The sequence below is a fragment of the Equus przewalskii genome, chromosome 13, assembly GCF_037783145.1.
Source record: "Equus przewalskii isolate Varuska chromosome 13, EquPr2, whole genome shotgun sequence".
Lineage (NCBI taxonomy): Eukaryota > Metazoa > Chordata > Mammalia > Perissodactyla > Equidae > Equus > Equus przewalskii.
The window spans coordinates 36160721-36179825 of NC_091843.1; the positions used below are offsets into that span (position 1 = coordinate 36160721).

At 57.2% G+C, this 19105-nt stretch overlaps 1 protein-coding gene across 8 annotated transcripts in view; it reads right to left on the minus strand.

Moving 5' to 3' along the window:
- Positions 1–427: 427 nt before the first annotated feature.
- Positions 428–19105, minus strand: part of CXXC5 (CXXC finger protein 5) — a 35117-nt gene continuing 16439 nt past the window's right edge. For 4 of the 8 annotated variants that reach the window (XM_008515554.2, XM_070570696.1, XM_008515553.2 and 1 more), the window contains exons 2-3: positions 2960–4034; positions 428–1468 (exon numbers count right to left, since the gene is read on the minus strand). In XM_008515554.2, coding sequence (XP_008513776.1) covers positions 1424–1468; positions 2960–3874 — 960 coding nt within the window. In that variant the 5' untranslated portion in view covers positions 3875–4034 and the 3' untranslated portion in view covers positions 428–1423. Of the gene's footprint in view, positions 1469–2959; positions 4035–4470; positions 4589–8235; positions 8352–19105 lie in introns of those variants that run through there. The other 4 variants (XM_070570698.1, XM_070570699.1, XM_070570697.1 and 1 more) reach the window with 4 other exon arrangements.

The window sequence follows — 19105 nt, forward strand, 5'->3', positions numbered from 1 at the left end:
GGGGTGGGGGGGATCTCTGTCTGTGTGCTGGGCACAGCCAGGTCCCCACAAACCTGGGCTAAAACTGCTCCCTGGGGAATCACTAGATTCCTGCAAGTAAGAAGAAAGAAAGAAGAACCAGAAGGGGCCGCTGAGGCCCACCCCTCGTACTGCTGGCTGCTTTGCGCTGATCAGGTCCTGATGGCTTTAGGTGAAGGGAGGGTGGCCCCAGGTGAGCGGAGGTCCAGATTCTGAGGTGGGGGGTACAATCAGGCAGGCGAGGTGCTCCAGTACCAGCCACTTCCAGATTAACATCATTTCCATCCTGTCAGCCAGACTGGCTGCTCCTGTCTGCCCCGCTTCTGCCCACGGTGGTCCCAGACAATCCCTGCCCAGCAACAGCCCCCAAGCCAGCCCCCAAAACCGGAGAGCAAGAAGCCAGCGGTGCTTCGTGACACAAACATGCATTAGTTTTATTCACAAAACAGCCTGGTTTCCTAAAACAATACAAACAGCATGTTCATCAGCAGGAAGCTGGCCATGGGCAAGGGGGCCCAGGCCACAGGGGGCCCCCTGGGCACCCACCCCCACTGGCAGGGGGCCACGCAAAGAAGCCCTTTCTTCTGTCACCATCAGCAAGGCCAGAAAAAAAAGGACTTATTTTCTCTAAGGGAAATAGCCAGGATCGGAAATATCGAGACATGGGCTCCCCAGATCTCAATGGATAAACGGAGCTCTCATTTTTGCAAAATCATCACTGTTGGGGTGGGGGTCCCATTTTGGGGACCATGGGTGCAGCATGGCTGGCCTGGGCATGGGGGTGGGTGGGCTGCTCCCTCCCTCTCTGTGACCTCCTCGCGGTGGCTCTGCCCGTGTGGACGGATACAGAGGGGCTTTGACACGGCGCCGTCAACATTCTCTTTATAAACATGAGTGGATTCTCCAGGCAAACTATGCACTATTTCATGGTCGGAAAGAATCAAAGGAAGTTTAAATGAGGGTGGAGTTAAACTGTGCTAAATTACAGTAGTGCTTATTAGTAACTAGATTTCAAAAGGTTACAGAAAATTTACATTCTCTACACAAAAACTGCATCTCCTGCACAGACAACATCGACATCGACACAGGAAGGAAACTGATTGTCCATTCTTTGCCCAGGAAGTCTCGGTACTTTATAGATTCGTCTTTACCTCTTTTTTGTCGTTGTTCTTCCGAAAAAGCAGTTAAATTTTTTTTTTCTTTTCTTTTTCTTTTTATACTAGGGACGTGGAGATGTTAAAACGACAACAACAAAAATATATATAAAAACAGGAATGAAATCTGTGAGAGAATATTTTTGGTTCTAAAGACGGGTGCATCCGTTTGTCTTCGCCCGAATCCCTTGCCGGAGACCACACGAGCAGTGACATTGCACGGAGAGGGCAGCTTTGGGTTCCCGCCGCCGTCACTGAAACCACCGGAAGGCGGCTCCCGTCGGAAGCATCACCTTCTGGCGGGGGCGGGAGACAAAAACAAGGAGAGAGTTCAGTCAGGGTCCGGCTGGGCCTGGTGCAAAGACGTCCCCCGTGGATGGCCTCGTGGCGGAGGGATGGGCATGGAGTAAAGGCAGCCACCCCGTGGAGTTCCTGCCATCCTGGCCAGGCCAGAGAAGGAGCCTTGACCTGCTGGGCCGCTGAAAGGCTGGGAGCACCCTGAGGCCTCCTGAGCCACTGTGCCCAGGAACCCTCCTTCCAGACAGGAAGACCCCTTCCCCTGGTCCAAGGGCCACACGCACCAGGTGGCTGTGATGCATCTGGGAGCTGTATGCACATTTCTGTCGAATGAGCGTGTAAGCGTGTGCACTAGATGCATATATGGATGTATGCCTTGAGCTATGCTACAGTGTACAGCTGTTTGGAGCTGTGTGGGGAGGAAGGATACTTGCTGTGTTTATTAAGACACTGCGTCTATAATAAGACTATGTACACTGAACAGGGGTGAGTGTGTGTGTGTATGTCTACACCAGATGAGAGTGGGCGCCTTTGTGTGCACATAGGTGTGTTCTCTGGGCAGGAGAGCAGATATATGAGGTTTGGGGCTCGGGCGGGTAGCCATGGTTGGGATGCCATTATTGTTTTCCAACCATTCTGGACATTTGTGCCAAGCCCACTCGTAGAGGGGCGGGGACAGGGCAGGGACAGCAGGCTGAAAAGATGCTTTTGTACCCAGGCTTGGCACCACAGTTAGGCTGCCATGGCTGGGGGCACAGGGACAGGCCCTGCCACAAGGGTAGAGAGAAAGCAACATGGGAACCCCTCTGCCTTCTCTAAGCCAATCCCATAGTGGACAGGCCTTGCCCATTCCCTAGGTTCACAGCCACCTCCTAACCCTAGGCCCAGAGGACCCCTGGCCATTAGCAGTGCAGCCAGACTGACCTTGGGGCCCCAAGGCACGCCAAATCTGTCAACAAGGTGCCTAGACCCAGGGTTCTTCCAGGCCTCAGAGCAGGGTGATCAGCACTGGAGCAGCCCTATCCTTGGGTGGTCTTGGGGAAAAAGGCTGGGCCCTGAAGGGGCAAGTGAGGGGCTGGTCCTCAAAGCCAGAGTCCATGGGATGGAACCCCTAAAATGGGGCAGGGGAGAGTCGCAGAATCTTAGTTCACAGACTGGAAGCTTTAGGACCTGTATGGGAATCTCAGTACTTGACCCAGAACTCCAGAAGGGAGTGTAGGAGCCAGGGCCTGGCTGGGAATCGCAGGCCCTTGCCTGGAATTTTATGCCTGCCTTGCAAACTACAACCTAATGGGATGGCAGGATGTGGTTCTGACTTTTGGGGCAGTGAACTGGTGTTCTCGGAGCCTGGCGTGGAACCCTGGAGCCCAGGGTTGGCTGGGCATCCCCGGACACTCGCCCAGGCAGAAAAGGCGGGGTTGGGGTGGGGGTGGGTTTGGACTGCCAGACAGAAGCAAGAGCCCACACACCTCCCTCTAAGGCGCCGTTACCTCCAGAGCAGCGGAAGGCTTCTTTTTGAGTTCCTCACATTTTCTGAATTTGCAAATCTGATGGCCAGTCTTTCGGTTCCTACAACTGCTGCACTGCTCGCAGTTGATGCGCCGCCGGCAGGGCGCACACATGCCGCAGCGTTTCCGCTTCTTCTTGCCCGAGCTGATGGCGGAGGCCAGCTCTCCCTGCATGGGGTACTCGGCCAGGCCGGCCATGTGCAGCGCACTCTCGGCCAGGAACACGCCTGCCGGGGTCATGATGAAGAGGCCTGGGTTGATGGGGAAGGCGCCCAGGTAGGGGAAGTCGGACTGACCATTGAGGGCTTCAGCGCCCGCCACAGCCTCCATGTCGGGCAGGCCAGCGGCCGCCTCACTCATCAGCGGCAGGTGCTCCTGCACCACGCGCTTCAGCATCTCCGTGGACTGCGCAAACTGCTGCAGCGTCAGCTGTCCCTCGGCTGCCAGCTCCGTGGCCCTCTCCGCCTTGCTCAGCAGGCTGGCCACAGCACCACTTTTGTGCTTTGAGGTAGGGTTGCTTTTGTCCACAGCCATGGCTGCCGCCAGGTCGTGCCCATTGGCCAACAGGGAGGCAGCAGCTGCGGCCGCAGCAGCCTTTTCAGCAGACTCCCCGCCCATCATGGTGCCACCGCCACTGCCCCCACTGCCCCCAAAGGAAGAGTAGTGGGAGAGAGGGCGGGAGCGACGCAGGCTCTTATTGAGGGGTTCACTGATAATGCCGCTCTTGTTCCGACGCTCGGGGGGCGGTGCGTCATCCGCCACTGAAGCTGGCGTAGTTGCGGCCACCGCTGCACTCTTGTCAGCTGCTCCCGCCTTTGGGCCACTGCCACTGCTGCCATTGGCATTGCTGCTGCTACTGCCGCCGGTGTCCTGCGGGCCACTGCCGAGGCTCGACATGGTGGGGTCGAGGCCCAGACCCCACTGCTGGGAGAACCTGCCAACCGTGGGGTGTCCACAGATGAACGCTGGGCCCTGCTGCCCACAACAAAGATGCCTGGTGGGCCTCGCAGCTCAGGGCAGGCACATGGTCAGGTGTCCACGTGAAACTATCTTCACTCTGTCGAGACAAGAGAGTACAGGATCAGGGCAGAAGTCAACATCTCCTTCTCCAATGTCACCACCACTAACTGCACCACTGTTGTAGCAACTACAAGCCTGACTAGGTTATTTATTAAGTGCTGGGCCCACCCTGCTTAGGAACTTTTTATTTGTACTATTTCAGTTAAGACTCACAAGAACCCTATGAAGTAGTGGCTAGTAACGCCCTATTTTATAGATGAAGAACACAAGGTTTAGAAGAAGAACCGACTAGTCCATGGATACACAGCCACCAAGGTCTCCACAGCCCAGATCTGCCCTGCTAGGGTCTGGAAGACCTCGTGGAGGCAGGCAGTCCTTCCTGGGCTGGGGGAAGGAAAAAGCTGGAGATGTTTATTAACCTCCGAGTGTTATAGAGTCATCTTCCACTTCCTAATCTCCCTTCCCTAACCCACCTACAGAGAAGAGGGGTCAGAACAGCCTCTGAAAGCTTGAAGGTGTAGACCAAAACGTCTGCGAAGCTGCCCCTGGATCTTTATTTGGAGATTCCTAATCTCAAGGCTCTGGCAAGTCCTGCAGGCAAAAGAAACTGTTTGACTTTGTTTAATAGAGTTTGCCAAATAGAGCACAGAACCCTTATTTCCAGGAGCATGGGGGAGGCCCCGTGGCCGAGTGGTTAAGTTCACGCACTCTGCTTCGGCAGCCCAGGGTCTCACCAGTTCAGATCCTGGGTGCGGACATGGCACCACTCATCAGGCCATCCCACATGCCACAACTAGAAAGTATATAACTATCTACTGGGGGGATTTGGGGAGAAAAAGAAAAAAAAAAAAAGGAGCATGCATCCTCCTGCTAGAGGGCAGGCAGCGCTGTGCCAGGGCAAGCCTTCCCCTGCAAGAGTCAGGGGACATGCTGTGCACACATCAGCACGCACTTCCTCCCCACTCTCAAACCATGGTCATCATCACCTCAGGACCCACTCTTGTCTGCTCTGGCCTGGCTCCCAAATGGGCCTGGGTGGAGGTCCCAGTGAGGGCCTCGAGAGCTGGGATAGGCTGTGGGCAGGAGGGGCCTCTGGCTGGTGCAAGCTGGGAATGAGAGTAGGTGTGACCCCTCAGAAACGGAGCCTGTTCTTCAGCCACATCCACATTTCCGAGGTGTCCCTCTCCAGGACAGAGCCTGCTCTGCTCAGGCCCCAAGACTACGACACGTGAGCAGCCAGGCTCCTTGGCCAGGAGCTCTGGAAGGAACTGGTCCAGATGGAGCAGAGTGGCAGTTTCCTCATCAGCTTGGCTCTCCAGCATCCCTTGCCTGTCGGCCTGCCGTGGCCCAGCAACCCCCAGGAGAGGGGTGGGAGGAGAGGGCCCAGCCCAAGCAGCTGGCGGCTCAAGGGGGAAGTGCACATCTGGCTTGGCTTGTCCTGCCCTGGCCTTGGGGGCGGCACACACTGCATCTTTGTCCCCAGGCAACCCCACCATCCCCCAGTCACAGGACTCAGCCTATCCTGAGAGGTCATCCAGTCCAACCCTCTGCACTTACAGAGGGGGAAATTGAGGCCCCCAGCAGATATGGCCCCCTGCCCCAGGACTGCTAAGGAGTGACCACAATGAGGAGGGACCACAGAGAAAGGAAACACTCTGTCTTCAGGGTGAGGCGAATGGCAGGCATCAGCAGACAGCCAGACACTGCCCCTTCCCAGTGGGCACTGGCCCACTCAGGGTCCTTCCTAGTCAAGGTAGACAGGTGGTGAGGAAGAGCTGGGCAAGCTGGCAGAGTCCACCAGGACAAACCCAGGAGGTCCTGGCAGGGTGAGCAGGCTGGGCTAGAGGGTGTCACAGAGGAAGGGGGTCATGTATGCCCAAAGATAGCTATACTCTGCCCTACCTCCTAAGGGGCAAGCCCAGGCTGGCTCTTCGGCTCCACTCCTCAGAGACTGGTACCCCTCCAGGCATCAGTGACCCTGGCTAGGTGTTAGGGACTAGGGCCAGGGAGATCACCGCCTAAGACTATCACCCCAAGTCAACTTGCCCAGAGTGAGCTCAACTACCCTGCCCTGGACCACAGCCCCAGCAGCCCGACATGGGGTGAAGGGAGAAGGCAGGCGCCCACGGGTTGGAGCTGGGGAGGGGAGCAATCTGCGCCCTAGCCCCTGTGTGCGTCCTCCGCCTCTGCGGCCTGCTGGCTGGTGGCAGAAATCGATAGCTGCATTAACGCTGCTCTTGCTCTACTCCCTCCCTCCCTCCTCCCAGCTCCAGGATCTGCCTCTGTGTGCGGGGAGGGCAGGTCAATTAGAAGTCAGCTCCCTCCGACACAGCCCGGCCTGCGTTCAGGGCTGGTGCTCCACTCTGGCTGAGTCTCTCCGCTTTTGTCTTCATCCTCAGTCTCTCGTGGTGGGGACCAAACCTCATGTTCTGTTCATCTCTGGCCCCCTCATTGAATCTCTCTGACCTTCCATTTTTCTGTCCTTCCTCAGGGACTACCCTCCCCCAGCCCCCCAGTTCCTGGGATATGCTGAGCTCGCGACCAGAGGACGTGATATGTCATCGAACAGGTGCTGCAGGCAGAACACCGTGGTTTGTCAGCCACAGAAACTGAAGGTGGGGGTATGCCAGGGGGACTGGCACATGGGGTAACTGTCCCAAAACCCTAGAGTGGGCAGATACCAAGATCTAGTCCCCAAGGCCTGGTCCCCAAGCTTGTTCCAAATCTGCTCCTGTACCCGCCTCATCTTTTCCTTCAGACCCTGGGAAAAGCTGATGCCCTGGTCCCAGTGGAGCCCTGATCACAGGGCCCGTTTGCTCTACCCATGGAAGAGAAGGACATAAGAAAAGACCTTCTCCCAGTCGCAGTCTTCTATTGCAGGGCACACATCAACCCCCTCTTAGGCCAGAAAGGGCCTGGCAGTGCCCAGGCAGCAGGGGAGGAGCTGGGGCTGCGTTGAAGCGGAGCGGGAATGAGCAGGAGGGAAAGCTGGCGGGCAGGCGGACGGCGGCGGGCGCATCCATCATCAGCCCTGCCAGGAACGTATCCAGCCCCCAAAAAGAAATACTGCGCCTGAGGAGGGACAACAAAGGGCTCCGTTTCATCAGCAATGCGGAGCCAGCGCCCCGCCGCCCCGCCAGCCGCGGTCAGCCCACAAAGGACCCCTTTGTCCATGCAGGAGCCGGGCCGGCCGGGAGCTGGGACCAGGGGCTGACGGGCGGGGACAGAGCCCAGGGGGCGGGGGCTGAGGGAGAAACCAGTCATGGAGAGCTGGGGGGCAGCGGGGGACACAGGGGCAGAAGAACAGAGACAGGTGGTGAGGATAGAGGATCATGAGACAGAGGACTTGAGAGGTGGGTCAGAGAAAAGGGGACTCGGAGAGGACAGGGCAAAGGGTCAAGGTCAGAGGACAGAGTGTCATGTGGAGCAGAGACTGGGATGGCGAGGCTCAGAGAGACCCAGGGTGCCGAGCCCAACTCAGAGACTTAAGGGTCTGAGGGACAAGGAGACAGAGCCCTGAGGAGAGTCCCAGACTCAGGGACCTGGAGACCAAGAGAAGGCAGTGGACGTGCCCACAGGAGAGGGAAGCAGAGGTGGGAGAGACCAGAGGAGACCCACCTTACCCAAGGCCCCAGCCCACTCCAGCCCAAGGCCTGGGAAGAGGAGATAGGGAGCAGGGCCAGGGGTCATTGGGTCTTGGCCTCAGGGCCTGGCTGTGGGGCCCAATCTCCTGTGGGCTCGAGCTTTGGCTGAGCTAGGAAGAGAGGGAGCCTCAAAGCTGAGACTACTCTCCTGACAGTGGGGCCAGCCCCTGCTCTACCCCCAGGCCTTGTCTTCCCCCAGAAGGTGCAGACCCCACCTCTCTCTAACCAGCTCCCACCACCAAGTGACACTCAGGCTCCCTAAACTGACTAACCCTACCAGCCAGCATTCACTGAGCACCCACTGTGTCCCAGGCTCTTGGCTTCTCTCCCTCCTTGACTCCTCCTGAGAACCCAGGGAGATAGGAAATATTAACCAATTTCAGAGATGAGGAAATTGTAGCTCAGAGAGGCAAGCTGTGGTCAAACAGGTTCAGGTCAAGGTCAAACAGCTGGTGCCCAGTAGGGGTAGAATTTGAACCCAGAGCCCAAGTGTTAATCACCCTGCTCTGTGACTGCCTCTGTTCTACCCGAGAGAGTAGTCCAGGGCAAGGTGACCTAGCTACCCCGAGGCTGCCTCCACCCCCCAGTTGTTACCATGCCTGTCACCTTTACGTGGTCAGTGGGGAGAGCTGTCACAGACTCCAGAGGGGCACCCCCACCTGGGGGGGCCTTGGAGATGTCCAGGCAGGAGCTCGGAATGCTGGGCCAGTGATATCATAATGCCAGCTGGTAGTGAGGTCACCAGAGGTGATGGCAGTGCCCTCACTCCACCTTTAGCCCCAAGGGAGTCAGGATTCATCCCCAGCAGGCTGTCCTGAGCCCTTCAGGCCACATGGCCTTGGGGGTGGGGTGGGCACTGTCGGGAGGGATGGTCCTGTCTGCATGTAGACATGCACACAGGTGGCCCACAGTGAAATGTTCTAGATGTGTGGTTGGACACATCCCCCTACTGCCTACCCTTCAGCAGCCCCATGCCCTGTGGCACTGGGGAGATGGTGCAGGATACAGACCCAGCACTGCCCTGGAGGAGTGCACAGGAGCTAGACTGAGGGTTACAAGAACCAGTGTGAGTGAGAGTGAGAAGGGGACCAAGTAGGGCTTCGGGGATCTTCCAGGAGGAGGGGACTGCTAGCCTGTGAGTTAAGGAGAGGTTACCAAAGGGGACACAAGCCTGAAAGGGTTCCTAAGAAAAAGGGAAGTGGGTGCGAGGTGTGGCTACGAAGGTGGCAGGGTCCCAACTGGACAGGGTCTTGAGGCCAAGGGCAGGATTTTTTTTTAACAGCTTTACTGAGTTATAGTTTACATACTATAAAATTCACCCACTTATAAGTGTATAATTCAATAATTTTTAGTAAACTTACTGAGTTGTGCAACCATCACCAATACCATGGGCAGAGTTTGAGCAGGCGCCATCCCTCCCCTACTCCCCTGCTGGCTGCAACAGCCTCCCAGCCGTCCCGCCTGCTGAGGGAAGGCCTCCTGGAGGAGGCTGCATTTCAGCGGGACCTTCCCAAGACACTGGCCCAGCAGAGCCCGCCATGGTCTGGGCAAGCCAGCTTTGCAGACTTGAACACCCTGGCTCAGCATACCCTTCCCCACACTTCTGACATCCCCGCTACACCCCTTCACATTCCTCCACCCACCTTGGTGGGCTGGTCTCCTTGGCCTCCGAGGGAGGTGAGATAGACAGATGGTGGGCAGGTCAGTGGTGGCGCAGAGAACAAACCACAGGCTACGGTGGTTGAACTAAGCTGAGCAAGAGGGTGTGTGTGGGGGGGTTTCCATCTCTGATTTCCATGATTCAGCCTGGGGAGTTTCCATAGGGAAAAAAAGCCCCACTCAGGCCTAAGGAGACACACATGGGGACAGTGGTCTTGGAGGCTGAGAGAAACGCAGACCCAGCCGGAGAGCACAGGGCACATATCCAGCTATGGATGGACACACATACAAGGACACATTGACCACTGCTAGCACCCAGCAGATGGCCTGGGGTGGACATGCCCTCAATACTATTAGAGTCTTCCCAAGACTAACACCCCAAGACCAACTGTCAAGGACAGAACAGGGGGGCTGCAATCCCCTGCATATTTCCCTGACTCCATAGCCCCTGACCCTCTTACGCCCCTCCTCCTAGGGCAGGCACAACCCCTTTGCCTGCGGACTGAAACATGCTGCTGAGAAAACCCCAGGAGTATATGGTCTCTGTTCTCCCTTACAGAGCTTCCAAAAGTAGCTGGAAAAGGGGATCAGCTCATTTCATGGACAGACACATCGAGGCCCCAGGCAGGAGGTATGCCCTGACCTGGGGCTCTAAGGAGGGAGTTGTAGAACCCCTGATAAAGACAAGGCCTTCCTCAACAGGCACCTCCTTCAGGCCAGGTCTCTTCCCTGGAAGAGTCAAAGGATCAGGAGGGCCCTGGATGATCTTGGCACATGGCCTCTGAGCCAGTTTCCCCATCTGTAGCAGGGGACCACGAGGATAACTGCTAACATGTATGGAGGCCTTCCTGTGTGCCAGACACTGTACATGCCTTGTCTCAATGAATCCTCATACCTGCCTTCTGAAGAAAGTACTATTATTGCCCCATTTAGACCAGGCAATTTGATAAGCAGTTGTGATGTAGAGAAAGTGCTGCCCTCCCCATTTGGGACTCCTTCGATCTTAGACTAATGTTTCCCAAAGTGGTGATGTCTGAGCTGACACCAGTCTGGGATCACGGCCCACACACTCAGTTAGGACCTCCCTCCTGGTAGGCCTCACCACGGAGCAAGCTGGGGAAGGCTAGCTCAGAGATATTTGGGCCAAGGCATGGGGGGGTGGGGGTGGGGTGTTTGTCAACAGGACTGGCTGGGGTACTAGAGTCCTAAGGTTTAGGTTTGTGGCTCCATCCTGTCCCTACCTGACTGTCGACTTTTTTTTTTTTTTTAAGATTTTATTTTTTCCTTTTTCTCCCCAAAGCCCCCCGGTACATAGTTGTATATTCTTCGTTGTGGGTCCTTCTAGTTGTGGCATGTGGGACGCTGCCTCAGCGTGGTTTGATGAGCAATGCCATGTCTGCACCCAGGATTCGAACCAACGAAACACTGGGCCACCTGCAGCGGAGCATGCGAACTTAACCACTCGGCCACGGGGCCAGCCCCATGACTGTCGACTTTGACCAAGCCCTTTCCCTCGACACTGAGTCTCAGTTTCCCATCTGTAAAATGGTTTTTGCTCCTCACTCCAAACTGCAGGAGTCACAATCCCAGAGGGGCTATGGGGAAGGAGGTGAAGAGACACAGAAAAAAGACTCCAGACAGTGACCCCCTCCCACCCTCCAAATCCCACGAGGAGGGCCCCAGAGGGCCTGAATCAGCCTGTGATGTGATTTGCAGATAGGGAAACCAAAGTCTGGACAGAAGGGTTCTGAGCAAGTCACAGGCTTGAGACCAAGCCCCAGACGATGTGAGGCTTATTGGAGCGAGGAGCATCTAGCCCCTCCCGCCTCTACCTCCCTAGCAGATATAATAGCAGGCCCTAATAATGAGCACTCACTGTCTGCCAGGCATTGTGCTAATAAGCATTTTATACACATTTTCTCATCGAATTCTCTCTAGTACTCTTAACTACTATCATCCCCACCTTTAGATGAGGCAACTGAGGCTGAGGGAGATAAAGTCACAAGGTCACTAAGTGGCAGAGCAAGGATTTGAAACCAGGTCTGTGTGATGCCAGGGCCTGGCTCTCCAACATTGGCCAAGGGCTCTGAGGCACATAGTGGGAGGAAACCCTGAGGTTTCCCATGGGTCTCGGGGGTGGCTCAGGCTCTGAGCAAAACCCATTAGGACTCTGTTGCTGAGAAGTCTGCAGCTGTACCCTAAGGCCCAGGAAAAGACAGGGGAAGGGGCTGCGGGTGGGCCGGACGGGCCAGGCTGGGCCAGAGCTCCGGGCATTCCGGCGGCCTCCGCAGGAAGCAGAATGGGACGGAAACCGGCTCCTGCCTCCTCCCCCAGAATCCTGTGGGCAGCCCAGCCGGGCCGCACAGAGGCCCTCTTTGTGCCTGCCCCAACCCGCCACCCGCGGCTGGCCCAGGGTTTTGAGTTTCCTGGGGGGTGGGGGCCCTGCCACTGCTAAACCTCCAGCTACCTCCCCCTCTCAGGGGCGGTCACAGCAGTCCACAGCTGGAGGAGGAAGTCAGTGGATGGCCAGGGCTACCCCAGAGACCCTGAGGGGCCTGGAGTCTGCCCACATCTCATTCCCCCAACACTTACATACCTAATCAGGGGCTGGAGGTGAACAGAGGGACCCAGAGACAGAGCCTGCGAGGCTAGCCCCATGAGCCTGCCCTCTCCACCAGGAGTCACCAAGCCCACCATGACCCACCCGGAACCCCCCCTCCCATTCCATCTCAGTGCTCTTGGGCCCAGGGTGGTGAACATAAAGAGGGTGGCCAGGCAGGTAGGGCAGTCCATCTGTCAACTAGCATTTCTCACTCTCCAGGGGCTCCTTGGACACACAGGGTGCACTGAGGGGGAGGCCTCAAGCTCACTTCAGCATTTCAGGGGACCACAGTCCCTTGGGTGGTGTCACTGTGCTCAAGGAGTACTGGGCCCCAGGCAGGGAGCTCAGGTTGGAGTGTGCATCGTGAGCAGCAGCACAATGGATAAGGATATGTGCATGTGTCCACCTGCGAGGTGTGCCAGACACGTGTCATGCTGTGTGCATGAGTGAGTGTGTGTCCAGGGGGCTGGGGGAGTGCCCAGGTGTGTATCTACAGTCTCAGACGTCACTTTCTGTGGGTTTAAGCACTGATGTATACAAAGGGCTTATATACCAGCATAGGTGGAGGTCTTTGTGTGACTTCCCTGTGTGTACAAGTGGAGTGTGTGCTATCTATGTCTGTAGATGTACACGTACGCCCAAGTATGTATGTGTGTAAAAGTATATTGGTTTATACAGTGGCTGGATATTTGTGGGTTCTTCAGACCTCTGAGTGTCAACATATCTTTGCCATGTGTACACCTGCATGTGTGTGTGCACACGTATGCGTGCACTGAGTTGTATCAGGGTCTCTGAGGGGTTCTGGGATGTGAGTCTGGGGTCCACCTGGGATAGGGACAGTACAGACAGGAACGGATGCCAGGTACGAGGGCGCCTATGGAAACAGGAAGCTACCCACAGATGTGCTTAGGCTGTGGTGGGGGCTGGGCCCCACTCAGGTTCAGTTTGTCCCCCTGAGAAACCAACCCAGGGTTCCACTAGCTAAGAAGCTGTACCAGCCACGAGAGAAGCACCTGCCTGCCTTGTCCGCTGTTTAAGACCCAACAGCTATGGCCAGCGTCTACCCGCTTGCCTGGCCTGAGTGTGGAAAAAACTGGAAAACAAAAGCCCCCAGACCGCAGGCCCTCCCTGCAGAGGCATGGGGGAGGCAGGCAAGAGGCGGGAGGCTGAGGAGGAGGGAGGGAGGTGTCGCCGCAGCCCCGGAACACAAAAATAATGAGGCGAGAGGGGCCATGGGGCCGAGCCGGCTGGTTCCGGAGTCGCTATCTGACCTTGACAGATGCCACAGCTGGGCGCCTGGAGAGGAGACGCCGCCACAGTGCTGCAGAACACTCCCCCTGCCCCCTGCCGCCTCCACCTCCCCCAGGCCGGGTCGATGGAGGTTCAGGCAGGCCCCAGCCACAGGCAGCCACCCCACCAGGTGGGAGCAGGGAGATCTCAGAGCGTGTTCCAGTGGGCGTGGGGTGGGAGGGGATGGAGTAGGGGCAGGGCGTGGGGGGCAGCAACAGGACCTCCCAAGGGTGCCCTGGCCTTCAGGTGTGGTTGTGTGTGTAAGAAACACACAGGGCGTGCTATTGCCCTTGTATAGCCGTGAGGCTGAGTGTGTGTGGGGAAGGGAAGCAAAGTGTGACTGTGGGCCTGACACAGACAAAGATCATACTTGTATACATGTGTCCTTGGGGTCACACAAGGCTGGAGACATAGGACCAATGTCCCTGAAATGGGTGCAGCCACATCACTCAGGGGTGGGCACTGATCACTCCCCTGCCCACTTCCAGAGCCACAGCTGTCCTGGCAGGTGCAAGCCATGGTGGGGCCAGGGGCTTGGGGGACAAAGAGAGCCACAGCCTCCCCAACCAAGTTCCGTCGCTTGCAGATGGAAGAGAGGTGTCCCTGCCGCCTTTCCTGGCCTACCCTCTCTCTCACTGTGATGGTGGTCCTGGGCATCAGTGATGGGCTTGGGGCTGGGCACCACCACTCTGGGAACCCCAGTGAGGGGCTGGGGTGTGAGCTGCAGGAGGGGATGCTAGGCTGGAGGCGGATTAGCAATTCTGAACACTGGCTGCATAATTAAAAAATCATTGCGGCAGGCGGGCGGGCAGAGCTGAGTGTGAGCTCACGCTCAGAGCGGGCGGGGACACTGCCACGGTGCACCCCCTCCCACCGCTTCCCCGAGGAAAAATCCCACCTGCTAATATAATTATGGAAAAACACAAGCACAGAAATTCAGTTTCAGCAAACAACGTGCCTGAGTGCCCAGGGCCTGTCTGGCCCTCAGCACTGCGAGCAGGCTGGTCACTAGTGCCCAGGGCTGGTAGCAGTGAGACGGGCCCTGCTGGGTCCACACTGCAGACTCTGACCTCCATCCCCTCAGCCGTGCCCAAGAGAGGGAATTAGGAGCATATAAAGCCCAGCTTCCCAAATCACAAATCCAGGAGAAAAACGGCCAGTCCTGATAGTTTACAAATGGGGAAACTGAGGCTAAGGAATCTGCATAAGGTCACTGTCTGCAGCAAAGCTACGAGAAAGAGTTGCATTCTGCTGCAGCGATGCAACACCTCAGAGCTCACCACCACCCCCTCCCTTCCCCTGGGGCCCCCCTCCCATCTTCCCTCTGTCATCAGTCATCCCCCCAGCTCCCTCTACTCTCACTGGGATGAGCAGCTCTCCCTGAGACTGAATGGGACCGCCCAAGCCATGTACCCAGCACGGCCCTGAGCCTACCCAAGCCCGAAGCCCACGGGGGTGCGTGGGAAGTCCCAGCCCCCTAGTGCAAGGACAGGGCGTCCTGGGCTCGTCTGGGTTAAGCCAGGCAAGCAGAGTTGGCTCCTGCCTGGAGAAACGCGGCCAGCTCTGGGGCACAGGCCCCAGAACGGCAGGAACAGCCGCCATCACCTCGGGCCTGGCGCGGGCGGGCGGCGCGGGGAGGGGAGCCGGGCCTAATTAGTCGGCCTGGGACCCGGGCGGGCGCCGGGCGGCAGCCGCAGCCGCCGGAGCCGCGCAGGCACGTCCGCGGCCGGCCGGGAGGCGGCGGGAGCCCAGAGGCCCGGCGCCCCGAGACGCGGCGGGACGGGCGGCCTGGGAAGGCCCGGGCCAAGGAGATTCCGCACCGAGCAGGCCTGCCTCTCCTCATTCCTCGGTGCCACCAGGCGCAGCAATTAGAGGCTTTCAAAGTTTGTCCTTAATTGGTTTCATTTTTGCCTCATAAATGATTCATGGCTCCGGAGGTCTGCGAGGCAGAGGGAGTGGCAGGGGAAATTTGGGGAGGCTTTCGCCTGGAGCCAGGCCCCCTACCTGAGGCTAGAGAGGGAGCCCGCAGCCCTAGCCCTGTGGATGACAGGGGCTGGGGAAGCCTTGGGCAGGTGGGATCCTCCAGCAAAAATAAAAACCTAAGCCCCCTCCTTGGGGCACCGGCTAATGAGAAATTGCTGCTTCTCTGCAGACCAGAGGTCTGTGTCCAGGCCCAGAGCCACCGCAGCTGCTGCGGCCCTGGGAGCGTGAATAATAATGTAATGATAACAAAATAACAGTGTCAGTAGTAATAAAGATGGTGAACACTTAAGGAGTTCTTTCTAAGTTCCAGGCATGGAGTAAGAACACACACCTTACCTCTTTTAACCCCCTCACACCCCCCCCAAGCACTACCAAGGAGAGGTTACCAGGATCCCCATTTCACAGATGAAGAAACTGAAGTGTGGACAGAGTGAGGCCTGCCCCCCGACACTCGCATGCTAGAACTCCTCACTCCCCAAGCTCTCAGGAGCACAGGACTCGATGCTGAACATGGGGAGCACTGCCAGTCAGGTGCATCATCAGTTGCTGCAGGCCCCAAGAAAGTCTGGGAAGGTCCTGAGGCCTGCAGGAAGACCCCAGAGGGCGCCTGTGGCCCCACACCCACCTGCGCCAGGTTAGCTCTGCCCCTCAAAAGGCTGAGCAATGTCCTCATAAGGGCCTTAATTGGCCCAGCTGTAAAATAGGAAAACAGGAGCCCTATGACCCCTGCCCAGTGCTAACTGTGCTGGGCATGGGATACAGAAAGATGCCATGGATCCCACCCTCAGGGAGCTCCCAGTCTAGCGGGGACACGGACACACACACACAGAAGGGTTCAACTAGTCTGTGCAGAGAACCCCAAGCGCTCAGCCAATGGCCTAACGTGCTGGGGGGTGGTACCAGGGAGGGCTTCTTGGAGGTGAGGTGGGCAGGGGAAGCTTCTTCCTTTTGACCCCCATACCCAGCCCACACAGGATGCTCAGGGAGAGGGTGTGGCCCACTTAAACCCAGGACTAGGGGTCAGACCTTGAAGAAACCCACAACTACAGACCACATCAGAGTGATGTGGGATGCAAAGTGCTCAGCTCAGCCTGGCAATGACAGTCACTTTTGTTCTGAACAACTATGAGAGGTGAGGGCTACACAATTAACTGCAGGGCCCACTTGGATCCTGGGGACATCCTGGAGGTGAAGGAATGCACTAAACAAATCAGGGAGTGGATGCTGTATAGACTGACTCCCCCTAGAGGCCCCAGGGCTCTGAGCTGCTAGCTGTTGGCTCTTGGGTGCCTCACAAATATCAGTTTTCTTTTGTGTCCTCCAGCTCCTCTGTCCCAACCACATGCACCACATTCCCCTCCCAAAACCTGCTGGCCTTCTCAGGCCCTGGCACCAGAACAGTCCCATCGGTTCCCTGCTCTGCCACCCAGCCTGGTGCCAAGGCTAGACACTTCAAGTGGTTATACCTTGCTGGGCCTCACCACAGCCCACTGAATAACATATACGATCATCCCCATTTCCCAGATGAGGAAAATGAGGCTCAGAGAAGCTAAGGGATCTGCCCAAGACCACACAGCTTGAGGAAACCCAGAACCAAACCTCTTCAAACTCCATGGTTCTCACCTTGCTGGCCTCCTGCAGGTCAGTATCCCTGACCTGTCCACCTCTTGCCCCAGCACTGACCCTTCCTCTGTTTGTATAAAGACTGTACTGAACTCACCCTCTTCCAGACACTAGAACTTGGTTGGGCTGTTGTGGTCAGGGGCCCTGCAGGAGGCCCAGAAGTGGGGTCCCTATGTACCCCAGGGAGACTTGGGGCTTCCCACCTCAGCCCAGCTAGGTCATCTGAGGATTGGGTGGGGTGGTGGGGAAAGCCCCTACATACACATACAGGGTACCACAAGTGTCCAAGTGGAGGGGAGAAGGAGGCACAATGGCGCCAGGGTGGAAGGGCTTGGCCATCTTCTCTGGCCCCCTCCTCGGGGAACAGAGAGTAAACTTTAAGGCCCCTATCACCCACACTTGAGAGGGGGCTGCCTGTGGGAAGACTCATTCCTTGGGAAGAAGCCTAAGCTTTATACATCCCCTACTCCATCCTGCTGGGGGATACAGCTGAACGACCCGGGCAAGTCACATCCTGTTTGAGCCACAGGTGCTACATCTACAGTGTTCCGTGAGCCCTTAGGAAAAGCCTTTGGGTAGAGGTTTACAAGTTTACCTTGAGGAAAAGGATTTGGAAGAAGTGGACAAAACATTCAGTGGTCTGTGTTGGTTGGGGGCACCTGAGACAAGGGTCAGTGTACAGGAGAAGCTTGACAATGGCTTGCTGAACATACAAACAAGTGGCTGAGTTCTCAGGATGCCAAGTTCATCTCAGCAGGTCCAGTCGACAAACTCTTTCCAGGTGCCCACTCTGAGCCAGGACACTGGTCTGCCCTTTCCTCCTCACTGTGCAGCTGCCTGTCACAGGGCTGCCCAGCCAGGTCACTGGGTCCCTTCTCCCCAGCCTGCCCAGGAAGCTACGCGTCTCAGGCAGGTCAGCACTGACGTCAGTAGGACTGGCTGGGCGTGGAGCCTGCTACCTCCGGAACCTCCAATTAATTAACTTTTTCAAATTAATTTCCCAAGCAAAATTCCATAATTACATCTGTCTCCACCAGCCCAAGCTGGGCAGGCAAGGGGACCCTGCAATGAGATGGAATGTGGGCTGAGGGGTGACCATACCAGCCTCAAGACCTGGTCACAGAGGTGCTAAGGGTTGGGTTTCACCCCTGCAGGGCAACTGGCCGGCGTCCTTACGGATGCTGTCTGTGAGGGGAGGGGGCTGAGAAGCCAGAGCCCCCCAGTCAGGAGATGGGGGGCTCAGGGAGACCCATGCCTGCCCAGTTCATCCTGCTGCCCCCATCCCCCACCCCACACTCCCAAACCAGTGGGTCTTGGCAGGGCCCGGCAGCAGCACAAGCACCGAGAGGCTGAGGAAGCCGCGGCTGCAGCGTTCTAATTTCCCAAAGGGGCTGAGATTAATTAGCTCACACACAGGCGCAGAGAGGGAGAGGAGGGTGGGAGCAAGGGCGGGCTGCGTCAGGCAAGGAGCTAGCTGGTGCTCCCTGCTGCCCGCCTGCCTGGCAGCCAGGCGGCCTTGACAGCCTGGGTGCTCTGAAGGTCAGTGGCCAAGCCAGCTGAGCCAGCAGACTGGCACTGTCTCCTTCCCAGAATCCCTGAAACCAAGGTTGGGGAGACAGCGACCAGGAGGACAGCCTGGTGGGGGGCCTCTACTGTCACCACCATCAGCTGAGTCTGTGCCAGGTGCTCCGTCCCCAGCATCTTGTTTTATCCTCACAGCAGCCCAGAGGTAGGCACCATGGTCCACCCATTTCACAGATGAGGACACTGAGACTCAGAGCTGAGTGGGGGCAGTGACTGGTCAGTTACTCAAGTTGTGGATGGTGGAGGGGAGACTAAAATCCAGGTTGGCCCAGCTCTAGAGCCTGCCCTGCTCCTCCTACTTTCTGGGCCAGCATGAGGGCTGCAGGAGCCCTGGTCCCAGAGGCCCTGGGAACACCAGTCGAAGGGCATAAGGATATATCTGTCTGACTGTGACTTACCCCTGGCCTCAGAGAATGTGCAGAGCAGACTCTCAGTCATTTCACAGATGCAGAAACTGAGACTAGAAAGGGGAAGTGACCTGACAGACAGCACAGGGCCCCAAGCCCAGAGTCTGCCCCTCCACCTGAGGCCAGCACCAACTTCCAGCAAAATAAACCAGACTCAGTGACCTTTAGTGAGCCCTGACCCAGGGCCACGCTGTGCCTGGTGCTCTCTTTGGCTAACTGGCACACTGACTTGGGGCTGGGGGGGTCACTGTGGCTGCCCCTGTGTACAGAAGAGGAAGAAATCTCTAGCTCAAGGGCACTTTCTCAACTATTCCTG